General features: G+C 54.4%; 2 protein-coding genes across 2 annotated transcripts in view; both read right to left on the bottom strand.

The window, feature by feature from the left end:
• Positions 1-5,205, bottom strand: part of PLXDC1 (plexin domain containing 1) — a gene marked incomplete at both ends in the record, with an annotated part of 58,505 nt that extends 53,300 nt beyond the window's left edge. Inside the window, one exon of the mRNA XM_081219199.1 lies at positions 5,130-5,205. Coding sequence (XP_081075325.1) covers positions 5,130-5,205 — 76 coding nt within the window. The remainder of the gene's footprint in view (positions 1-5,129) is intronic.
• Positions 5,206-9,447: 4,242 nt separating this feature from the next.
• ARL5C (ARF like GTPase 5C) lies at positions 9,448-14,958 on the bottom strand (the record flags this gene model as incomplete). The annotated part of the gene is given in 9 exon segments (XM_081219556.1): positions 9,448-9,496; positions 11,477-11,520; positions 11,522-11,626; positions 11,630-11,635; positions 12,155-12,181; positions 12,185-12,238; positions 12,938-13,085; positions 14,232-14,292; positions 14,913-14,958. Coding segments are annotated over 9 exon segments (540 nt in total).
• Positions 14,959-17,703: the final 2,745 nt, after the last annotated feature.

Here is a 17,703-nt window from a genome sequence, read left to right as displayed (position 1 = left end):
AATCTTGCCGTCCCAACCCCTGACACCCTGCCCCCTCCCAGTTGGCTAGGATGGGACATCACCTCTTCCGCTTGCAGAAGGAGCCAACACGGCTGGTTGCTCACGTGTGTGTGTTGGGGCCCACATGCACACACACACTTGCCTGAAGGCCTGGGCCCTCCTCCTGCAGGCTCACACACAGGTTACACACCTATCCAACCCTCAGCCACCCCCTGCTCTGCCTTCTGCCTTGCACTGGAGAGCTCCCTCTTCCCAGCAAGAAGCTTCCAGAGCATACGCTAGTCATGTATTCATCCATTCCACCACCCATGGCCCTAAGTGGCATACAGTCTAGGGGGATGTCACAATAGTGGCAGTAATGATAAAAATAACAGCTGACTCTTAGAGAATGGTTACTCTGTGCTGGTACTATTCCAAGGGCTTTAAACCCACTAACTCATTTAACCCCCAAAGTCACCCCATGAGAGAGGTGCTAACTTTAGATTTATTTTACAAATTGGGAAACTGAGGCACGAGGACATTAAGGAATCTCCCCAGGTCACACAACTAGTCCAGGACAGGATTTGCACTCAGGCACAGAAAAAGTGCAGGCTCTGCTCAGACCACAGAAAGTACAGGAGGTGACCGGCAATGCCAGGCTGTGTCCTAAGGTGCAGGGGCAGCCCCAGGGCAGAATGCACCGGGTGCCATTGGGTCCGAACCTGGGAGCTTCTCTGGCAGACTGTAGCCCCTGGAATGCAGGGGGACGGCCCAGTGGTAGTGCCCCAACCCTCTTCTGGTGCCCCTGCCCTGCTTCAGGGCAAAAAGCAACAGGCTGACTTCACGAGGTCTGCTCACGCAGTCCCAGCGCCTGGGCCAAGCCACTTTCATCCCACGCATCACACATCCAGCCTCATGGCCACCACTCAGTCCTGGCCACCGTCACCTCTTTCCTGGTGGCAACTTCAGCCCCCACCCTTAATGCCCTTGGGCCAGTCTCCCACACGCCTGCCAGAGCATCCTGTCCAGAGGACAAACTTCATTCCATCTCTCCCACGCTCCCCTCTCGCCATGACCCTTCGGCTGAAAGCCCAGCTCCTCCACTCAGCACTTGAGCCCCTTCATGACGGGATCCCTGCTGGCTTCTCCAGCCTCCCATCTTCCTAAAGCCCTTCGCAGCACGCAGCCCTACTCTCTCTGGCCACGAGGCTTCACACATGCAACGTTCTCATCCTAGATCACTCTGCTCCATAAATAAATCTTTCTCCTGATGAGCTCTTGCTCATCCTTCAAGTCTCATGAGATGTCACTTCTTCCCAGTGCCTCCTCTCACATTTCTGCCCCTCACCCCAAATGCTACATGCACCGTCCCAGCCCTGATCCTGACATATTGCTGCTACCTGTGCCACCACAGGCTCTAGGTGCCTGACATAGAGCAGATGCTCATCAAGCACACATGGATGATGGAAGGAAGGAAGGGAGGGAGGGAGGGAGGGAGAGGGGAAGGGAGGAAGGGAGGAAGGGAGGGAGGGAGGGAGGGAGGGAGACATCCTTAAATGTCCTGAGTACCTGCAACCCACAGGGTTGAAAAGACTCTTCCCTCGTGGCACAGCCCCACCAGAAACCCTCCCTGAAGTATCACAGCAATAAAAGCACGGGTTCGGAATCAGACAAGCTTGAGATTGAACTTTGAATCTATCGCTTACTGACTATGACTCTGGACAAAGTGCATAATCTCTCTGAGCCTCAGTTTCCTTGTCTGGAAAATGGAAATGATAAAACCTACATCGGGCGAGTCATTTTGAGCCTTAAATAAAATAATGTGCACAAAGCACCCAGCAGAGTCCTCCGGCCTTTCCTGGGTTTCACATGAGGACCAACTTTCTGAGGGGCCCGGGGAAGGCTCCAGACCCTGAGCTGAAATCCTGCCCCTCAGTTACAAAGCCCCCAACCGCACCCTCTCCCCTCCTGCTGGCAGGCAGAAACCCACTGAGGACCCTGATCTGGGGAGAGAGAGGGAGGTATGAGTAGGGGGCAGGGCGGGATGGCCAGCAGCTCCGAAGAAAAGAGGGGAGGAGAGGAGGAAAGAAGAGTTGGCCTCTCTTTCTCTCAAAGGGACAGACTGGGGTCTGTGACGCCCTCTGATTCATTCACTCACTCAGTACATGTTTATTGAGACCCTACTGTGTGCCAGGCACCATGCTGGGTGCTGGGGCAACAACAGGGAACAGGCAGACACAACCCCCGCGCCCATGAAGATTCTGGTCGGGAAAGACACACACAAAATGAGTAATTCAGCAAATGAGACAACGTGAGGTAGTGAGAAGGGCTGTGAAGGAATCAGAAGGACGAGAGGGCTGGGGATTGTGGCTACTCTGGACAGAGCCCTCAGGGTGAGCCTCTCTGAGAGGCGGCCCTTGAGCTGATGGAGACCCGGACGAAGAGAAGCCCAGTACCTGCAGATCCCAGGGCACAGCAGCCTGAGGGTTTTGGGGGATGGCCGCAGGCAGAGGGAGAGCAGGGGTGGAGGCGGGGAGGGGCTGTTCTACGGCCCTCCCTGCTTGGAGGTCCCTGGGGAGCAAGGAGGAGGCCGGAAGCAGAGTCCTAGCTTCAGGGGGCCCTAGAGGCAATCTGGTCCAAACCTCATTTTATGGATGGGGAAACCAAGGGTCAGAGAAAGGAGGAAGTTGCCAGGGTCACCAGGGGTCGGTGCTGGCCCTGGTCTCCTGACAGCCAGGAAGTCACGTCCAGCTGCCTTTTCCTTCTCTGTCTGCTGTAGGTACTTCCGGTTTCCCCTGGATCAGACCCTGAGTGCCACCACCCCCACGCTCCCCCTGTGCACCCCAGTATCTTCCTGTCTGTCCATCTGTCTGTCTATCTGCCTCTGCTGGTCTCGCCCACCACCTGACTATATCTTGCGGTCACTCATCTTTCTCCTGCTCCCATTTTAATGATAGACGAAGTTTCAAGGCTCCAGTAAACAAGCCAATTCATCAAGCGGGAGGGGAGATCTCAGCTCCCTCCTGAGCCCACCCCCACCGCAGCACGGAAGACTTGGAGCCTTGGGGCTGGACGGCAGCACCCCTCAGGTCCAGCTCCCAGCTGCCCTTTCACCGTCACCAGGGCTCCACCACCCATCGGAGCAACCCTCCCCCAGAATGTCCCACCCCACATCTGTTCTCCCCAGAAGACATCCCTCTGCCTCCACACAGGGCCCCCCTCAAATCCAGCCTTCCCTTGTGAAAAAAGCACAGCACTGGGAGGAACAGCTGCCCCCGCTGGCTTCTTAAAGCTTCATTAGGTCTAACCAGTCTCTCCTGCTGCAGAGAAAGTCCGTTTCTCCTGGCTGAATCTCTGTCAAAGCCGAGGAGACAGGGTGTCCTCTACTGAGAGATGTGATTCAAGTCTCTGTGTGCCCCCTCTTTTTGACCTCCCAGGGTATCTACTCTTCCAACCCAGCTCTGAAGAGGCAGCCCTCAGCCAGGCCTGGGTCTGACCCCCATGGCCCAGCACACCCTTGTTTCCTCCCAGTGCCCACTTCCCCAGCCCTCTCCATGGTTCTCCCAACTCAGTCAGGTTCAGAGCCGTCTCTCATCCACCCAGTCACATCCTAAGTTCAGAAGATCCCACCAGGTTGGGTTTGCAGAGAACCTCAAAAATTGACCTGTCCAACCCATTCCTTTTTATATTGAGATCTAAAAAATTGTTTTCAATTACCCCATACACATCCTAACAAATGTGAAAAGGAAAGACAAACATTAAAAAAGAAGAAAGATCTCTCATAATCCCACCACCAAGAGTTAAAAATTTTGCCCACAGCCTCACTTTATAAGGGAGGAAATAGGCCCAGAGAAGGAAAGTAACTTGCTCAAGGTCACACAGCAAGTGAAATGCTGGGACTAGAAACCAAGTCTCTGGCCACTCTCTGCGTGGTCTCTCTGAAAACTGGTGGTTCTTCACCAGCAGCCTCTTGCCATATCAGCCTCCACTGTTCTCTGCCCACACCCTCCTTCTCAACAGGGACCCAGGCCTGTCTCAGCTACATTCAGGGATCATTAATGTCAAGCACACTGTCACCGACGCTTTGCCTGATGACAGCACACCCCTGAGACACAGCAGCCCGACTACGGCGTCCCGCTCGCCAAACCCTCCCCCTGCTCCATCCATCTGGGGGACATGTATGCCGGTGAGGCATGGAGCACTATCTTCCCAATTCTCTCTGTCAAGAGGCTTGACTGCAATTACCCACCTCCCCAACCCCAGAGAAGTTCTATGTACATGAGGAGGAAAGAGGAGAATGTAAAATTACTTGTTGAAAAACGGTTTTCCTTTTATAACAGGAGGGACTCAAGGTAGATCTCAGAAAGGACTTCCACATGAGAGCGATGATTGTAGAGAACTGCTGTGCGGAAGAGGAGTGTGCAAGATAGGACCCCTCCACCCCCCAATCCAGAGCCAGAGAAGCTACAGGCCAAGGACCACCAGGGCAGAGCAGAGCAGGAGTGACAGGAGGACCCTGGAGGCTGGGGGTGGGGGAGCAGCAAGCTGCTTCTTTCTGGGCCCTGCTCTCCAAGTACCAAACGGAGAGAGGAAGCCGTTAGGCCCCTACTGCCCTTGTTGGAGGAAGGATGCTGGGTCTCCTCCATCCTCCTGGCTGCTCCCACCCAGCCCCCAGCCTGGGTCAGCTTGGGAGTGCGGGCAGGGAAAAGAAAAAGGAGGCAAAACTGGGACAGGAGGCACCCCAGACTCCGCATCTCATCAGAATTCAGCCTCATCCGGTGTGACCAGGGGTCCCTATGTCTCGCCCACTGCCCCCTTTGGGGCCAGAGCCCACTGCCCCCTTTGGGGCCAGAGCCCACTGCCTTATAGATCCCCCTCTACTAGGGTCCCTCCAGTGTCCTTCCAGGAGGGAAGGAGAGATCGGGGCATCAGTGTCTGACCCTTCCTCCCTCACTCATACACCCTGTGTGTTTAGAAAAGTGGGGTTCCTGTCCACCTGCCACAGTCCACAGGGCGCCCGGCCTCCCGCAGACACGACCCCCGGCGCCCCAAACATCGGCAGCCTGCCGGTACCTGCCCATGCCCACGGCCGCCTACCTGCCCCCCGACCCCCGCCCCGATCCACCCCAGCCAACTCCGGCCAGTCCTACCTGCTCCGGGCTGGGGGCTCAGCCCCCGGGCAGCCTCCCTGAGCACCAGCACGAGGAGCCAGAGCTCGGCCCGCATGGTGGGGGCCAGGGCCCGCCCCCGGTCCGCAGCTGCCCCGGCCGGGCTCTGGCGGCGCGGTCCCCCGGGCTGGCAGACGGAGGGGTGGGCGGCGGAGCGGCGGCGGAGCGCGGGGCTGGCGAGCGGCGAGAGCGGCGAGCGGGGCGAGAGCGGCGGAGCGCCAGCGGGCGGCGAGCGAGCAGCGCAGCCTCCCGGAGCAGGGACCGGGGAGGGGGCGGGGCGGGGGGCGCGGCGCCGTCAGAGCTCGTCCCGAGGCTTCCCCAGCCCTCCCAGCCCTGCCCGAGCGCTCCCCGAGAGCTCCCGCGGCCGCTCCCAAGGCGGGGGGAGGGGGGGCAGCGGACGCAGGACGGGGACAGGGCGGGGGACCCTCGGGCTGGAAGAGCCTCCGAAGAGCATCAGCTACCCCCACACCGCACCTTAGCTCCTGCCTCCCTTCCCCTCCTGACTCCCCGGGGGAAAGCGGTGGAGAAAAGGCTCGAGAGGCCAGACCTCTTCCTCGGACCATGAGCTCCTACCACCCACACCCCCGACCCAGCTCCACCAGGCTTCCCGACTTTCTGGGCTGTTCCACGGAGTTGTGTGGGTTTCTGCTGCCCACCCCTACCCCAGAATCTCCCCTTGCAGCAGAGGCCTGAATTCCACGCCCTCCCGTGGCTCCTCTCCACTTTATCCCACCCCCATCCCCCATTGCCAGCAGACAATTGTCTTGTCCCCATTGTCTTGCCCCCCAGCCCAGCAGACATGGAGGTGGAGGGGGCCTGGCTCACCCCTACTTTGAAATAACCTGGACCCCTTCCCACCCCCAGAAGGTAACCGAGGCCACCCTCCTCTCCGGGGACCCCAGGCCTCCTCAGGGCCCGACCCAGTCAATCTTCAAAGCCAGTCCCAGAGCAAGGAAACGTCTCACGCCAACTGCCACCACCTTATAGCAGGCTCTGGGGATAGATCCCCCCCCCCCGTTTTCCTACCACAACAGAATAAAATACCTGCAATTTAGGATATTTAATAGACGGCAGGGAATCAGGTCAGGACACGGAGGTGCCTCTTCCCTCCCCGACCTACTTCGTACGACAGCAAGAAACTCGAGCGCTGGATGGAGGGAGATAGAGGGGCGAGGGGGGCGCCCTGTCATATACGGGGCTAGGGTCCTAAAGACTCTCTAATCTTTCAGAATCCCAGTTCCTCCTTCCTCAGGACCCAGGGTCCCAGAAGCGACCTCCTCCAGTCCTAAGCCCTGTATTCAATTACAATGGGACAAGACAAGGCCCATCTGTAAGTTCTTCTTGTTGTCTCATTTAAATTGCTATTTTGCCGACTCTCAGGATCAAAAAGACTGCTGCTTCCAGCTGTAGCTTCTTGCTGCCCTCTAGTGGGCACATGACGAGCCGCAACGCGCCTGTTCTGCGGCTTTCCTCACTTTTCCGGTCCTGGCCTGGAGCTGCCCGCGACCTCCTACTCCAGCCGGGCAGGTTCACAAGTCTTTGCCCCTACCTTCCGAGAGGTCAAAGTGAGAGGTCCCAGGACGAAATTCCAGCTCCGGCACGGATTTCTTTGTGCATTCCCCCGTCCGGGATGCCCCGCGGTCTGTTTTAAAAGGTCTCTTAATAAGAACTCAGGCTGAAACAGCAACTTGGAAATAATTAGAAGCAAACGACCTGTAATTTTTTTTTTAATGTAAGCTTCTAGAACTTGAGTGTACATCGGAATCACCTGGAGGGCTTATTAAGACACAGATTTCTGGGGCCACCCAGAAATAGAGATAGGGACGAGAATCCGCGTTTCTAACATGTCCCCTGGTGGTGGTGCTGTTCTCGGTACCACATTTTGAGAGCCGCTGCTCTAGAATTCCTGTATTTTGTACTCTCGCCGCTCCTCATCTGCCCAAAATAGAGGTGGCGAAGGAAATGTCAACACAAAATTGTGGAAGAAAAAAAAAGCTGTAAAGAAAATTGTTGCTGTAGAATCAGAGTCCGGTGCCTTTAAAATGGAACTGAGGGGGCACCCGGATTTGAACCGGGGACCTCTTGATCTGCAGTCAAATGCTCTACCACTGAGCTATACCCCCTCTACTGGCCACCTCCCGCCGAGGACTTATTAGTGCTTTCTGGCGCAGGCGCTGTGCTGGGCGCAAGAACAGAGGTGAGATCCAATGTTTCTAAGAGATGGAGGGAAAATGAATCTCAAGAGATTACTCATCTGGCTGCAGGGTTTGTTTCCTGAAGCTCTGAACTAATGAATTCTAATGATGTAAGAAACTTGCAGTTTGGGAATGTGGGAGGGGAAGTCCCTAGAGATTCCTCACTTCAGGGGCCTTCCTTTGGGCCTGGGTCCCCCTTTCCTGCCCTGCTAGAGCTCCCTTAGCGTTTCTCTTGGCGCCCACTTCTCCATCCTACGCGCTCTCGTAGACTCCTCTCGGCCTTCCTTCCCTAGCCCGAGCCCGGCCCTTAGAGACTCATCTTCTCTTGTTCCTAACAGCAATTGGGGTCCCCGGGCAGGTCCACCTGCGGGTGCTCCCGCCTCCGCCCTACAGTTACGAGAGTGAGCCTTTGTACAACCCACCAACAGACTGAGGACGTGATCTTGTAGGGCCGGGGACTCCACCCACGCCCGACTGCAAAACGGGTCAGCAGCGCTGGAGGATCCTTCCCCTCGCGTTTGTAAGTGAACTTCGATGTGTGCATTGCAAGACCAAGAAAACGCGAAAAGACTTGCACGGAGAGGGGGCACCCGGATTTGAACCGGGGACCTCTTGATCTGCAGTCAAATGCTCTACCACTGAGCTATACCCCCACTCTTGTGCTGCTTTCCAGTGAGAATGAGTTTCCGTAGAATAAGAGGATGATATTACCTTTGAACTATTGTGTTTCTCTTTGAAAATAATCTAATGGAAGAAACATAGAATCCGAACGGCGATGTTTAGAATTCCTGAGTTCTTTCTCCACAATCACGCCTTATGGAAACCACAAGGTTAAAAAATTCCTGAGCCCTCTGTATGTGTGTCCAGCCTCTCACAGAGATGTCACTACCTGACTTGGGAAGGGAAGAGACCCACTGACCTCAGGACCATCCCAGGTCTTCTGGGGTAATAGCACTGATCCCTGTACACAGATGGGTAGCCTGGGTTTCCATCCTGTTTCCAGCTCTGCTTTGATAGGACCCCTGGGCTTTTCCAACCCCGAAGGGCCCCTCCTCCCCTCCTCCACGAGTTAGCATCAAACCACTCTCTCCCCTCGGCCCAGGCAGAGCCCAGAGCTCTGAGTCCTGGCAAGTGCAGTGTCAGTCACCTGGCAGAGGGCTGTACAGCCCAGGACCAAAGAGCCAGTCCCCTAGCCAGATAGACCCTTGAGGCAGCCCCCCTCCATTTCCAAGGTGGATTTCCCCTGTCTGAGAGCTTTGTCTGAAAACCAAAAGCCAGTCTGAGGCACAAGCAGAAGAAGCAGGCAAAAATAAGAGGTGAGCAGTTTTCAATGACATTTATTACACCTTCATGAAGTTCCTACTACAGTGTGAAAAAAATCACTAAGAAAAGACAAGAAAAGCAGATGCTCTAGGAATCTGATCTATCTGGGAGGAGTAGGATTCACACTGGAAGGACACTGGGAGTGAAGGTGTGGCTTAAAGCTCAAAAGCTGTGGTCAGAGGGAGTGGGAGGGTGAGGGAGGAGTGGAAGTCCCTGCAGTGTGAGGGACTGTCCCTGGCCAGGAGGTCCTGTCCTCTGTGCCTCCCCTCCCAGCTTTCGGCCCTGCCCTCCTTCTCCTGAGCCGACCCCTTCACCTTTCTGGAATCTCCTCTGATCAGAGGGTAGGGGACAAAGATGGCTAAGGGGCCAGAAAGCTGGAGTGGGGGTGAGGGGGGTTAGGATTAGGGTTCTAGGAAATAAAGAAAAATTCCAGGGTTTCTTACTCGGTCCTCCATGTTTCCTACAGAGAGGTTGAGGGCTGAGGGGAGGGGGCTCCACTTCCTAATCCCCCAGCACATCCAACAGCTTCCCTGGTGTCTCCAAGAAGGATACCTGCTCCCATGGGGTGAAGAGCAGCTTTTACTGTTGTCCCGTCTGCAGCAGTTCAGGGTGCTCAGTCCAGCTCCTCAGTGGGGGTTGGGTGGATTGTGGCAATCTCACTGTCCATAGCTGGCCCTGGTCCCACCAGAGAATCACAGAAAAATAACAAATAGTCACTTGGGTTTTCCACCCACATAGTCCATGCAAAACCCTCAAAGTTTCTGGTTGGCCTCAGGCTGACATCAGTTGACAGTGGCCCAAGACTGCATCCCCTGAAGCCCGGCAGGCAGTCTACAGGGACAGAAGAACAGGGCAAGGATCAACATATCCCATGAGGGTGATGGCCTTCCCAGCCCCCAGCCCCTGATGACTGATGGAGCGACCAAATTTATACCCAATTTTGTGTTCAGTTAACAAATATAAACGGACTGTGTACCTACCATGTATCAGGTACTGTGCTAGGGGTTACTGGTGAAAAAATAGATGTGCCCTTTAGGGCTTACAGTCTAGCAGAGGAGATAGCTATTAAACAAATGATCAAATAATTCTGTAACTACGTACTGTGATAAAGGTTACAAAGGAGATGTACAGAGGCCTCTGGATGTCTGGGAGTCAGGGAGGGCTTCTTTGAGGAAGAGGCCTGGAGACCCACCTTAGCAATGTCTTTGGGCAAGGCTCCAGTGCCCCCTTCCCACCCGCTCCATCACTGGGTCAGTACCAGGGTGGCTTCAAAGGCCTGGGAAGAGGCTCCATAAGCCAGTTCTTCCATTATACTGTGAGCAAGCCCAGAGAAGGAGGAGAGTCTTGGCCATGTCTGTATCACTTGGCACAGTGCCTGGCACATGGGGGTTACTTAGGAAATGCCGATTGAATTGAACCAACTGTGGTTTGGGGGAGGGGGTCCTCCTGACCCAGGAGTTGGCAAGGACACTGCCAGAAATGTGTGGTTCCTTGGGCTGGCCTGCCTAAAGTCTCCCCTTCTTCAACTGGGCATCCAGGCCCCCAGCCTGCTGTGACTCCACTTGAGAGGGAAGAGGAAAGGGAGTTCTCCAGGCCTGATTCGAGGTCCTTTCTGTAGGACCATGACCTAGCTCCCTCACATCCTTCAGGTGTTTAAGCAGCTACCTTCTCAGCAGCCCCTCCCTGGACACCTTATCTAAAACTGCAACATTCCCCACAACAGACATCCAACTTCCCTTTCCTATTGATTTTTCCCCTTTACGCTTATCACTTTTTAACTTACTGTATATTTTTCTTATTTTTCTTGTTTATTGTCTGTTTCCCACCCCCCACCCCCCACCCCCACTAGAAAATAAGCTCCACAAGGGCAGGGATTTTTGTTTTGTTCACTGCTGTTTCTCAGGTGCCTAGAACAGTGCTCGGCACAAAGTACAGTCATTTCTCCATATCCATGGGGGATTGGTTCCAGGATCCTCGCAGACACCAAAATTCTCGGATACTCAAGTCCCTTATATAAAGTGGCATATATTTGCATATAACCTAGGCATATCCTCCTATATACTATAAATCAACTCTAGATTACTCATAATACCTAATATAATGTAAATACTATGTAAATAGTTGTAAATACAATATAAGTGCTATGTAAATCATTGCTGGAACACGGCAGATTCAAATTTTGCTTCTTGGAATTTTCTGGCATTTTCTTTTTTGAATATTTTCAATCTGCAGTTGGTTGAATCTGAGGATGTGGAACCCATGGATACGGAGGATGGACTGTAGGTGCCCAGTGAATGTTAAATGAATAATATCATTTATTCTCTATAGGAACTCTGGGAGGGAATAGGTATAATCACCCTCCTCTTTACAGATAAGGAAACTCAAGGCCAAAAGGACTGAGATTCCTGCCTGGAAGGCTTGTCCCCCAGGTCTTCCCATGGCTGTCTCTCCATTCAGGTCTCAGCTCAGAAGTCACCTCGTAGTAGAGATGGTCCCTGACGACCAGAGCTAAAGCAAACCCATCCCTGTTATTCAATTTCACTTTCTTCAAGCACTTCTCAGTGCCTAAAATATTTGTGTTTAGGTGGAGTGTCACCTCCCTCCCCACTAGAACAAACCCCTAGAGAGCAGGGACCCTGTCTTGCTCACCGCTTACCCACGGCATCTTAACCGTGGGTAGATGCTCAGCTGTCTTGACCCAGGAGCTAACTGTGAGCCAGATTCTGACAAGAGAGACACAGGAGAAGGTTCTGATGGTCAGCACCACTGGTTAGGCCAAGCCCTGGAGGTCCAGGTGGGGCAGCCATTAACCTTTCCCCAGTGAGGGCACAGCAGCCTTGTATGTGCCATGTGCCACGGGTGGTCTTTCATGGCACTCAGGGTGAGGAATTGGGAGATCTCCACGGTGGTCATGGAGTCCTTCATGTCCTGCTTATTGGCAAAGATCAGGACGGAAGCATCTCATAGAGCCTGTGGACAGAGGAACCCAGCCCCAGTCAGCCTGCCAGGATCCAGCCCCCCTTCCCACTGCCCCATGAGTCCTCCCTACCTCCCCTGCTTTCCCAGGTCGGGTGGGGGTGGAGGTCCTGCCCAACACTAACAACCACATCCAGTGACACCGACAGCTCCTGGAATGCCTCTCAGCCAGCTCATAGTATCCTTACAACGATCTCAGGAGGTAGGAATTGGATGATCCTCTCCGTTTATACTTGGGGAAACTGAGGATTAGAGAGGTGACGTAACTTGTCTGGGGTCCCACAATGAGTGAGAAGTGGGGTCAGAACCTGAACTTGCAACTCTGGCTTCTGTGATCAGTTGTGCTGAGGATGTTCTTGCCCTTCATCTGGGATAATCTCGCCCTGCCCAAGCTGCTGGCATAGAGGTTCTCAGAGACTGGGGCATTAGGAATAACGCTCAGAGAGGCTAAGTGAGTAGACTGAGGTCACAGAGCTGGTACACCGGCTCCTCTCCCAACTGCAGCGGTCTTACCTCATGGGCCAGCATCTTATACAGCTCCTACACAGTGGCCAGCAGTTGACCCCGGTCCATGCTGTCAATCACAAGGATGATGAACTGGCCAGCAAAGGCGAGTTGTGAGTGACGGCCTTTCTCTTCAATGAACGTGTCTCCTTGCTCCCTGTACTCTGCCCTGATGTGTGAGTCCCACAGAAAACAAACTGTGCCTTCTCAAGACCTCACTGCCCTAGTCCCATTTGAATTCCCTTTTCTATCCAGACCCAGGGCGGACTGAGCACAACTTCTGATTGTGTGCCAGAGGTTATACCAAGCACTGGGCCTTCATGACTCCATTTAGGCCCCATCACAACCCTGTGGAACTGGAACTGTTACTATGCCCATTTACAAACTACGAGACTGAGGGTCAGGGCAGTGATGTATCTTGCCCTTGGCCACACAGCCTATGAGTAGCAGTACTGGAGCTTGAAATCAGCTCTCACTCCAGGAATGAAACCACTGGATTCTGCTGCTGCTAGAATGAGAAAGTAAGGCCCCCAGAGACAAAGGACCTACCCCATCCAAGGCATCCAACAGAAAGCTGCCAGCAAGCAGACAAAGCTGCCAGGAAGTATTCAAAAATTTTAACGGGCTTTGTGCTGTATTAAGTATTTGAGACATCTGAATTAGCTCTTGTTTTATTGTTTAATTTTCACAACCCAGGGAGGTCATTATTATGGTCTCCGTCTCACAATGGGGGAACCAAGGCTCAGAGAGGTTAAATGACTGGCTAATATCAAGCCCAGGCACCCTCCTCACCTCAGCATTGGAGTAGTATGTGTTCCAAGCGGAGCTCAGAGCCTCATCTCCTCCTGTGTCCCACATGAAGAAGTGGGTCTTTTGCAAAACAATCTTCTCCACGTTGCTACAGATGGTGGGACATGTATGGACCACCTCATTTGTCAGGCTGGGGAGGCAGGAGAGGGTACCAAGTGCTCAGCCCAGTCCATTCTCAGCTCTGGCCCCCACCTTAAGTCAGGCTGAATCTAACTTAGAACAATTCAGCCCAGGTTGACGGAGCCTCTGCTGGGCATGAGGGAATGCAGACAGGAGTGAGACCAAGTCCTCCCTCGCTTGGACCCCAGAGAGGGGAGACTTATTAGAGCAGTATCCCCAAACTTTAATATGCAGCTGAATCACCTGGGAGTCTTGCTAAAGTGCAGATTGTGATCCAGTGGGTCTGGGCTAGGGCCCAGCATTTTGCATTTCTAACAAGCTTCCAGAGGATGCCAACACTGCCGGTCTGTGGACCACACTTTGAGTAGCAAGGGATCGGAAAAAGGAGACAGACATAAGTGAGGGCCATCAGAAAGGGGTTTTGTTTAAAGTGACTTCGAAAACACACACGTTTTTATATGTAGGAAATGCCTCTGAAAAATCTGGGAAGTGAAACTGGGAGTTAGGGGTGAGAGGGAAACTTACTTTTCACTGTATATGCTTGTATTGTTTGAATTTCCCTTTTCTTCTAATTAAGGAAATATATATATATATATATATGACTTTTTCAGGGGAAATTTTTCCTAAGTAAATAGGTTCCAAACAGGAGAGATGCCATCCAGAGTAAATATCGGGAAAAGCTCCGATGGATAATTACTCAGCACTTGTGCCAGACTCTGCTAGACCAGGAGCTACAGAGACCAGGCGGACCCAAAGCTGGCCCTACCTTCTGGGTTTGAAGAAGGGGGAGAAAATGCAGACACAAGACTGGGGTGCAGGAGTTAGAAGGAGGGACCTGACGCTAGGGGGAGCGAAGAGCACGGAGACCATCGGGCAGGTTCGGACGGCTTCAAGCCCGCAACCGGGTTTGGCAGGGGCCGGGGGTAGACGGAGGGGAGCAGTGGGGTTGCTCATACCGAGCAGGATTCGAAGGCCTGGCCGAGAAGTCATTGAACTGAGCGGCCACTATACCAGGAAGGTCACACCAGGTTCCGCCAGTCAAGCCTCCTGGCTACAGGGTAACCCGAGAACGCAGGAAGGGCTCCGGTGATTGGTCCAAATGCTTGTCAGTCTGGTGGGAAGGCCCAGCCCCGCCCCCCATCCGAGAGTCGCTTACAACTGGTAGAGAAGGGAGGTCTTTCCTGCATTGTCCAGTCCCACGATGATAACCTTGTGTTCTGGAGGCATCCGGGGGAAGGGCAGGATCGGGGCCAAACCCGATGACCAAGGGACTGTGTGCTCCACCAGGCCTCCCAGGAAGGAGACAAGTGTTCCCAGCAGGCTGGGGGGCCTGTCCCCACCTTACTACTTCTGCTCCCCCGCCCCCTTCCCCCACAAAAAACCAACAGGGCAGGTTTCTTTCCCACCGGGCCGAGACACCTGCGCCACTCCTGAACAGTGGAAATGGGAGCTGAGCCCCACATTCCCCGCTCCACATTTCCAGAAAAGCGATTGTGCCAAAGGTCGGGGGCGCTCAGGGCTTGCCAAGAGACGGGGTCTGAGGAAAGAGCCGAGCGAGCGTGAAGTCACAATCGCAGGAAACCGGCGACAGCGTTGAGCCGGAGGAAGGAGGCTCGCCCAACCCTGCGCCCCTGGGCGCACCGAAGCGCGCGACTGCCGAGGAGTGGGCGGGGAGGGGGCAGCGGAGTCTGCGGAGCAGGCGGGGAGGCCCCACTCAGGACCCTCCGAGCCCGAGGTCCCCCATCACATCCTCCCAGACGACCCCAGATTGGGGGAATGGGGGGACAGGTGGGAGCCGTATCAAACCGGTCGCTTGGATGCCCTGTGCGCCCCTTACCCTGTTTCCCGAAGATGCTCATCAACTTGCTGATCAGTTGTCCCATGGCACGTCCCGGGTCAGACAGGGATAGGACTCGGGGGCCTTCGGGTGCCCGGGTCGAGTCCCGGCGCTTGGAGCCCCCCCCCACCCCCCCGGAGGGCCGGGCAAGCTTTACCTACGGGGTTGCGGACGCCCCATGAGTCCGTCCCCTAAAGGGCTTGGGAATCCCCTGGGACGCTGGCCCCTCGAGGGCGCTATGAACCTCACAATGACAATGAGCTACGTGTCCAGAGCCCTGGAGGTGTAAAGAAAGTGGGGTCCAGACTTCACATCCTCCCCCTCACCCTGAGAAAACCCCAGAGTTCTCTGGGTGGACTACTCCCCACTGCAAATCAAAGAGACCTAGCACAGGGGCCCACATCGGATGCCAGCTCTCCCTTCTCCGAGTGCCATGTCTGAGGCACTAGACAAACAAAACCCTAGGCCACCCGCCTTCTGTACTTACTAGCTGTGTGAAGCAGACAGAGCCCACCGCTCCTCTCTGAGCTGGGAGAGCATTCCAACCCTCTACAGGTCTCTAGTTGTTTCACCAGTGTGGGTCCTGTAGGCCTACTCAGAGTGAATTCCCTTGGGGAAGGGCAAGGTGTCCCCTCCTTTTGCAGGCCCCTTGGTGATGAGCAACTTCTAGGTGTAGAGCAGGGCTGCTTCTACGGTTCACGGACAAAACAACTGCTCCAGCACAGCTTTCTGATTCCCAAGGGTGGGCATCTGAAGACAGTGACGGAGCAAAAAGAGAGCTCTCTCAGCCGGAGACCCTGCAAAGGGGTCCAGGATACTAAGACCCAGCCAAGCAGAGCCTGGGCCAAGAGAGAGCCAGGCTGGAAGAGGGAGAGGAAGCGGGAGCTGCTTGTGGCTGTTTGTGAATTTCCTTCTTTGCTTAAACTGGGAAAAACCAGAAGACAAAAAGAGAAACGGGGAAGGCAAACCAAACTCAGGCTGAGGGGTTGGTTAAGAGAGACCAGTCACCACACGGGAGACTCGACTCCTTCCACTGCCCCTGCCCCTGCCACTGCCACTGCCCTCTTACATGCCATGAGTGCTCCCCTTCCCCAAGGGAACAACACTTTCACTGGTCTCCCTGCCTCCCCTTTACCCAGAGCATCCTCCTCACATCCCTATTAACCTTCCTAAAGCACAGCTCAGAGTCTGTTACTCCACAGCTCATAAACCTTCAAGGGCTCCCTATTGCCCACTGGAGTCAGATCAGTCTCCTCACCTGACACTGAAGAGCCTCCAGGAACAACCCCCACCTGCGTCTGCAGGTTATCCCCCATGCTCTGCATCCATGGTCCTTGCCCACACAGGCCCAACTATGACTTTGCTTCTGTGTTTCCTCCACCTGGATGTCCTTCGCCACCTCAGAAAGGTGGGTTCCTCTGTCCTTTTAGGTGCCCGCCATAAAAGCCACCTACTTCCCAAGCCCTGGCCTGGTTCTCCAACTAAATGGGGCTTCTTTCTACACTGAGATGATAACTGGCATGTCTGCTTTCTCCAGTCAACTGTGAGTCCTAGGGAACTCCCTGGCAGTCCGGCGGTTAGGGATCCGCACTCTCACTGCCAAGGGCCTGGGTTCGATCCCTGGCCGGGGAACTAAAATCCCATGAGGTGTGGTCCAAAAAAACAAAAAAAAACCCAAAACTGTGAGTGTTAGAGGGCGGGGTCATGTCATGTTCATCTGTGTACCCCACCCCCACTCCCTGCCCGAACCAGTGCCTGGCATACAGTGAGGATGTGTTGTTATTGGATTGAAGGGCCATAAGTTAAGTTACAGCCTGAGAAATGGTCTTTGGAGTATTAAAAAAAGGAGTATGAGCACAAGTTGAAGAGGATTGAGGAAGGCTGGGAAGTTTGTGGAGAGAAGAGGGAACAGCTCACTAAATACAGAAATTTCATCCCACCCAGGGTGGTGCCCAGAGTTAGAAGGAAGGAGAACTGACTACCAGAGCCCATCTGGGCTGATTCCATTTCAGTCCTCATTAAAAAGGAGCTGGGGCTGCGTCTGGGTGGAGCAGGATAGGGGCGCTGAGGGTGCTAGGGGAAGCAGCAATGTTTAAAGCATTTTTACCATCTGTTTCCTGGAGGGGAGGCGGGAAGGAACCTCTTAATGTACCCTGACCCCACCATCAATAGCAGAATTGAAAGTGACGTTCTGCTGGCCGGAGCACATTCAGTAAACAGACAAGAGCTGCCTCTGCTGTGAGGCCCAGAGCCTGGATCCTAGGGGGTACTCATCCATTTATTCATTCATTTGACAAATGTGAGTCAGGAATTAGGAACACGCCAAGGAGACAAAACAGACCCTGTCCGGGTCTTATGGAGCTTGTCATCTAGTTCGGGAGACAAATACACGCACCAAAAACCAAAAAACAACCAAAAAAAAAAAACAACCCCCACAACCCTGAGAGACAGGAGGCTGGAAGGCCTGATTTAGAAGGGAGCCAAGGCACACGTCTCTGAGGGTGTGATTACCGGGGCTAAGACAAGATTTTTGTCAAGGGTACTGGGCTGGAAACCACACTCCTTTCCACGCTGCTCCCAGGCCCTGGTGGCCTCACCTCAGCTCACTTTTACAATGGTGGAAACCTTCAGTCTCTCTGACCTCAGCTCACTCTAGGGTGGAACCTACTCAAAAGACAGAAGCAGGGCTTCCCTGGTGGCGCAGTGGTTGAGAGTCCGCCTGCCGATGCAGGGGACACGGGTTCCTGCCCCGGTCCAGGAAGATCCCACATGCCGCGGAGCGGTTGGGCCC

This window comes from Mesoplodon bidens, assembly GCF_964165515.1.
Source record: "Mesoplodon bidens genome assembly, chromosome: 19".
NCBI lineage: Eukaryota > Metazoa > Chordata > Mammalia > Artiodactyla > Ziphiidae > Mesoplodon > Mesoplodon bidens.
The sequence above is the reverse complement of the archived record's forward strand: the minus strand, read 5'-3'. Positions and strand labels throughout refer to the sequence as shown.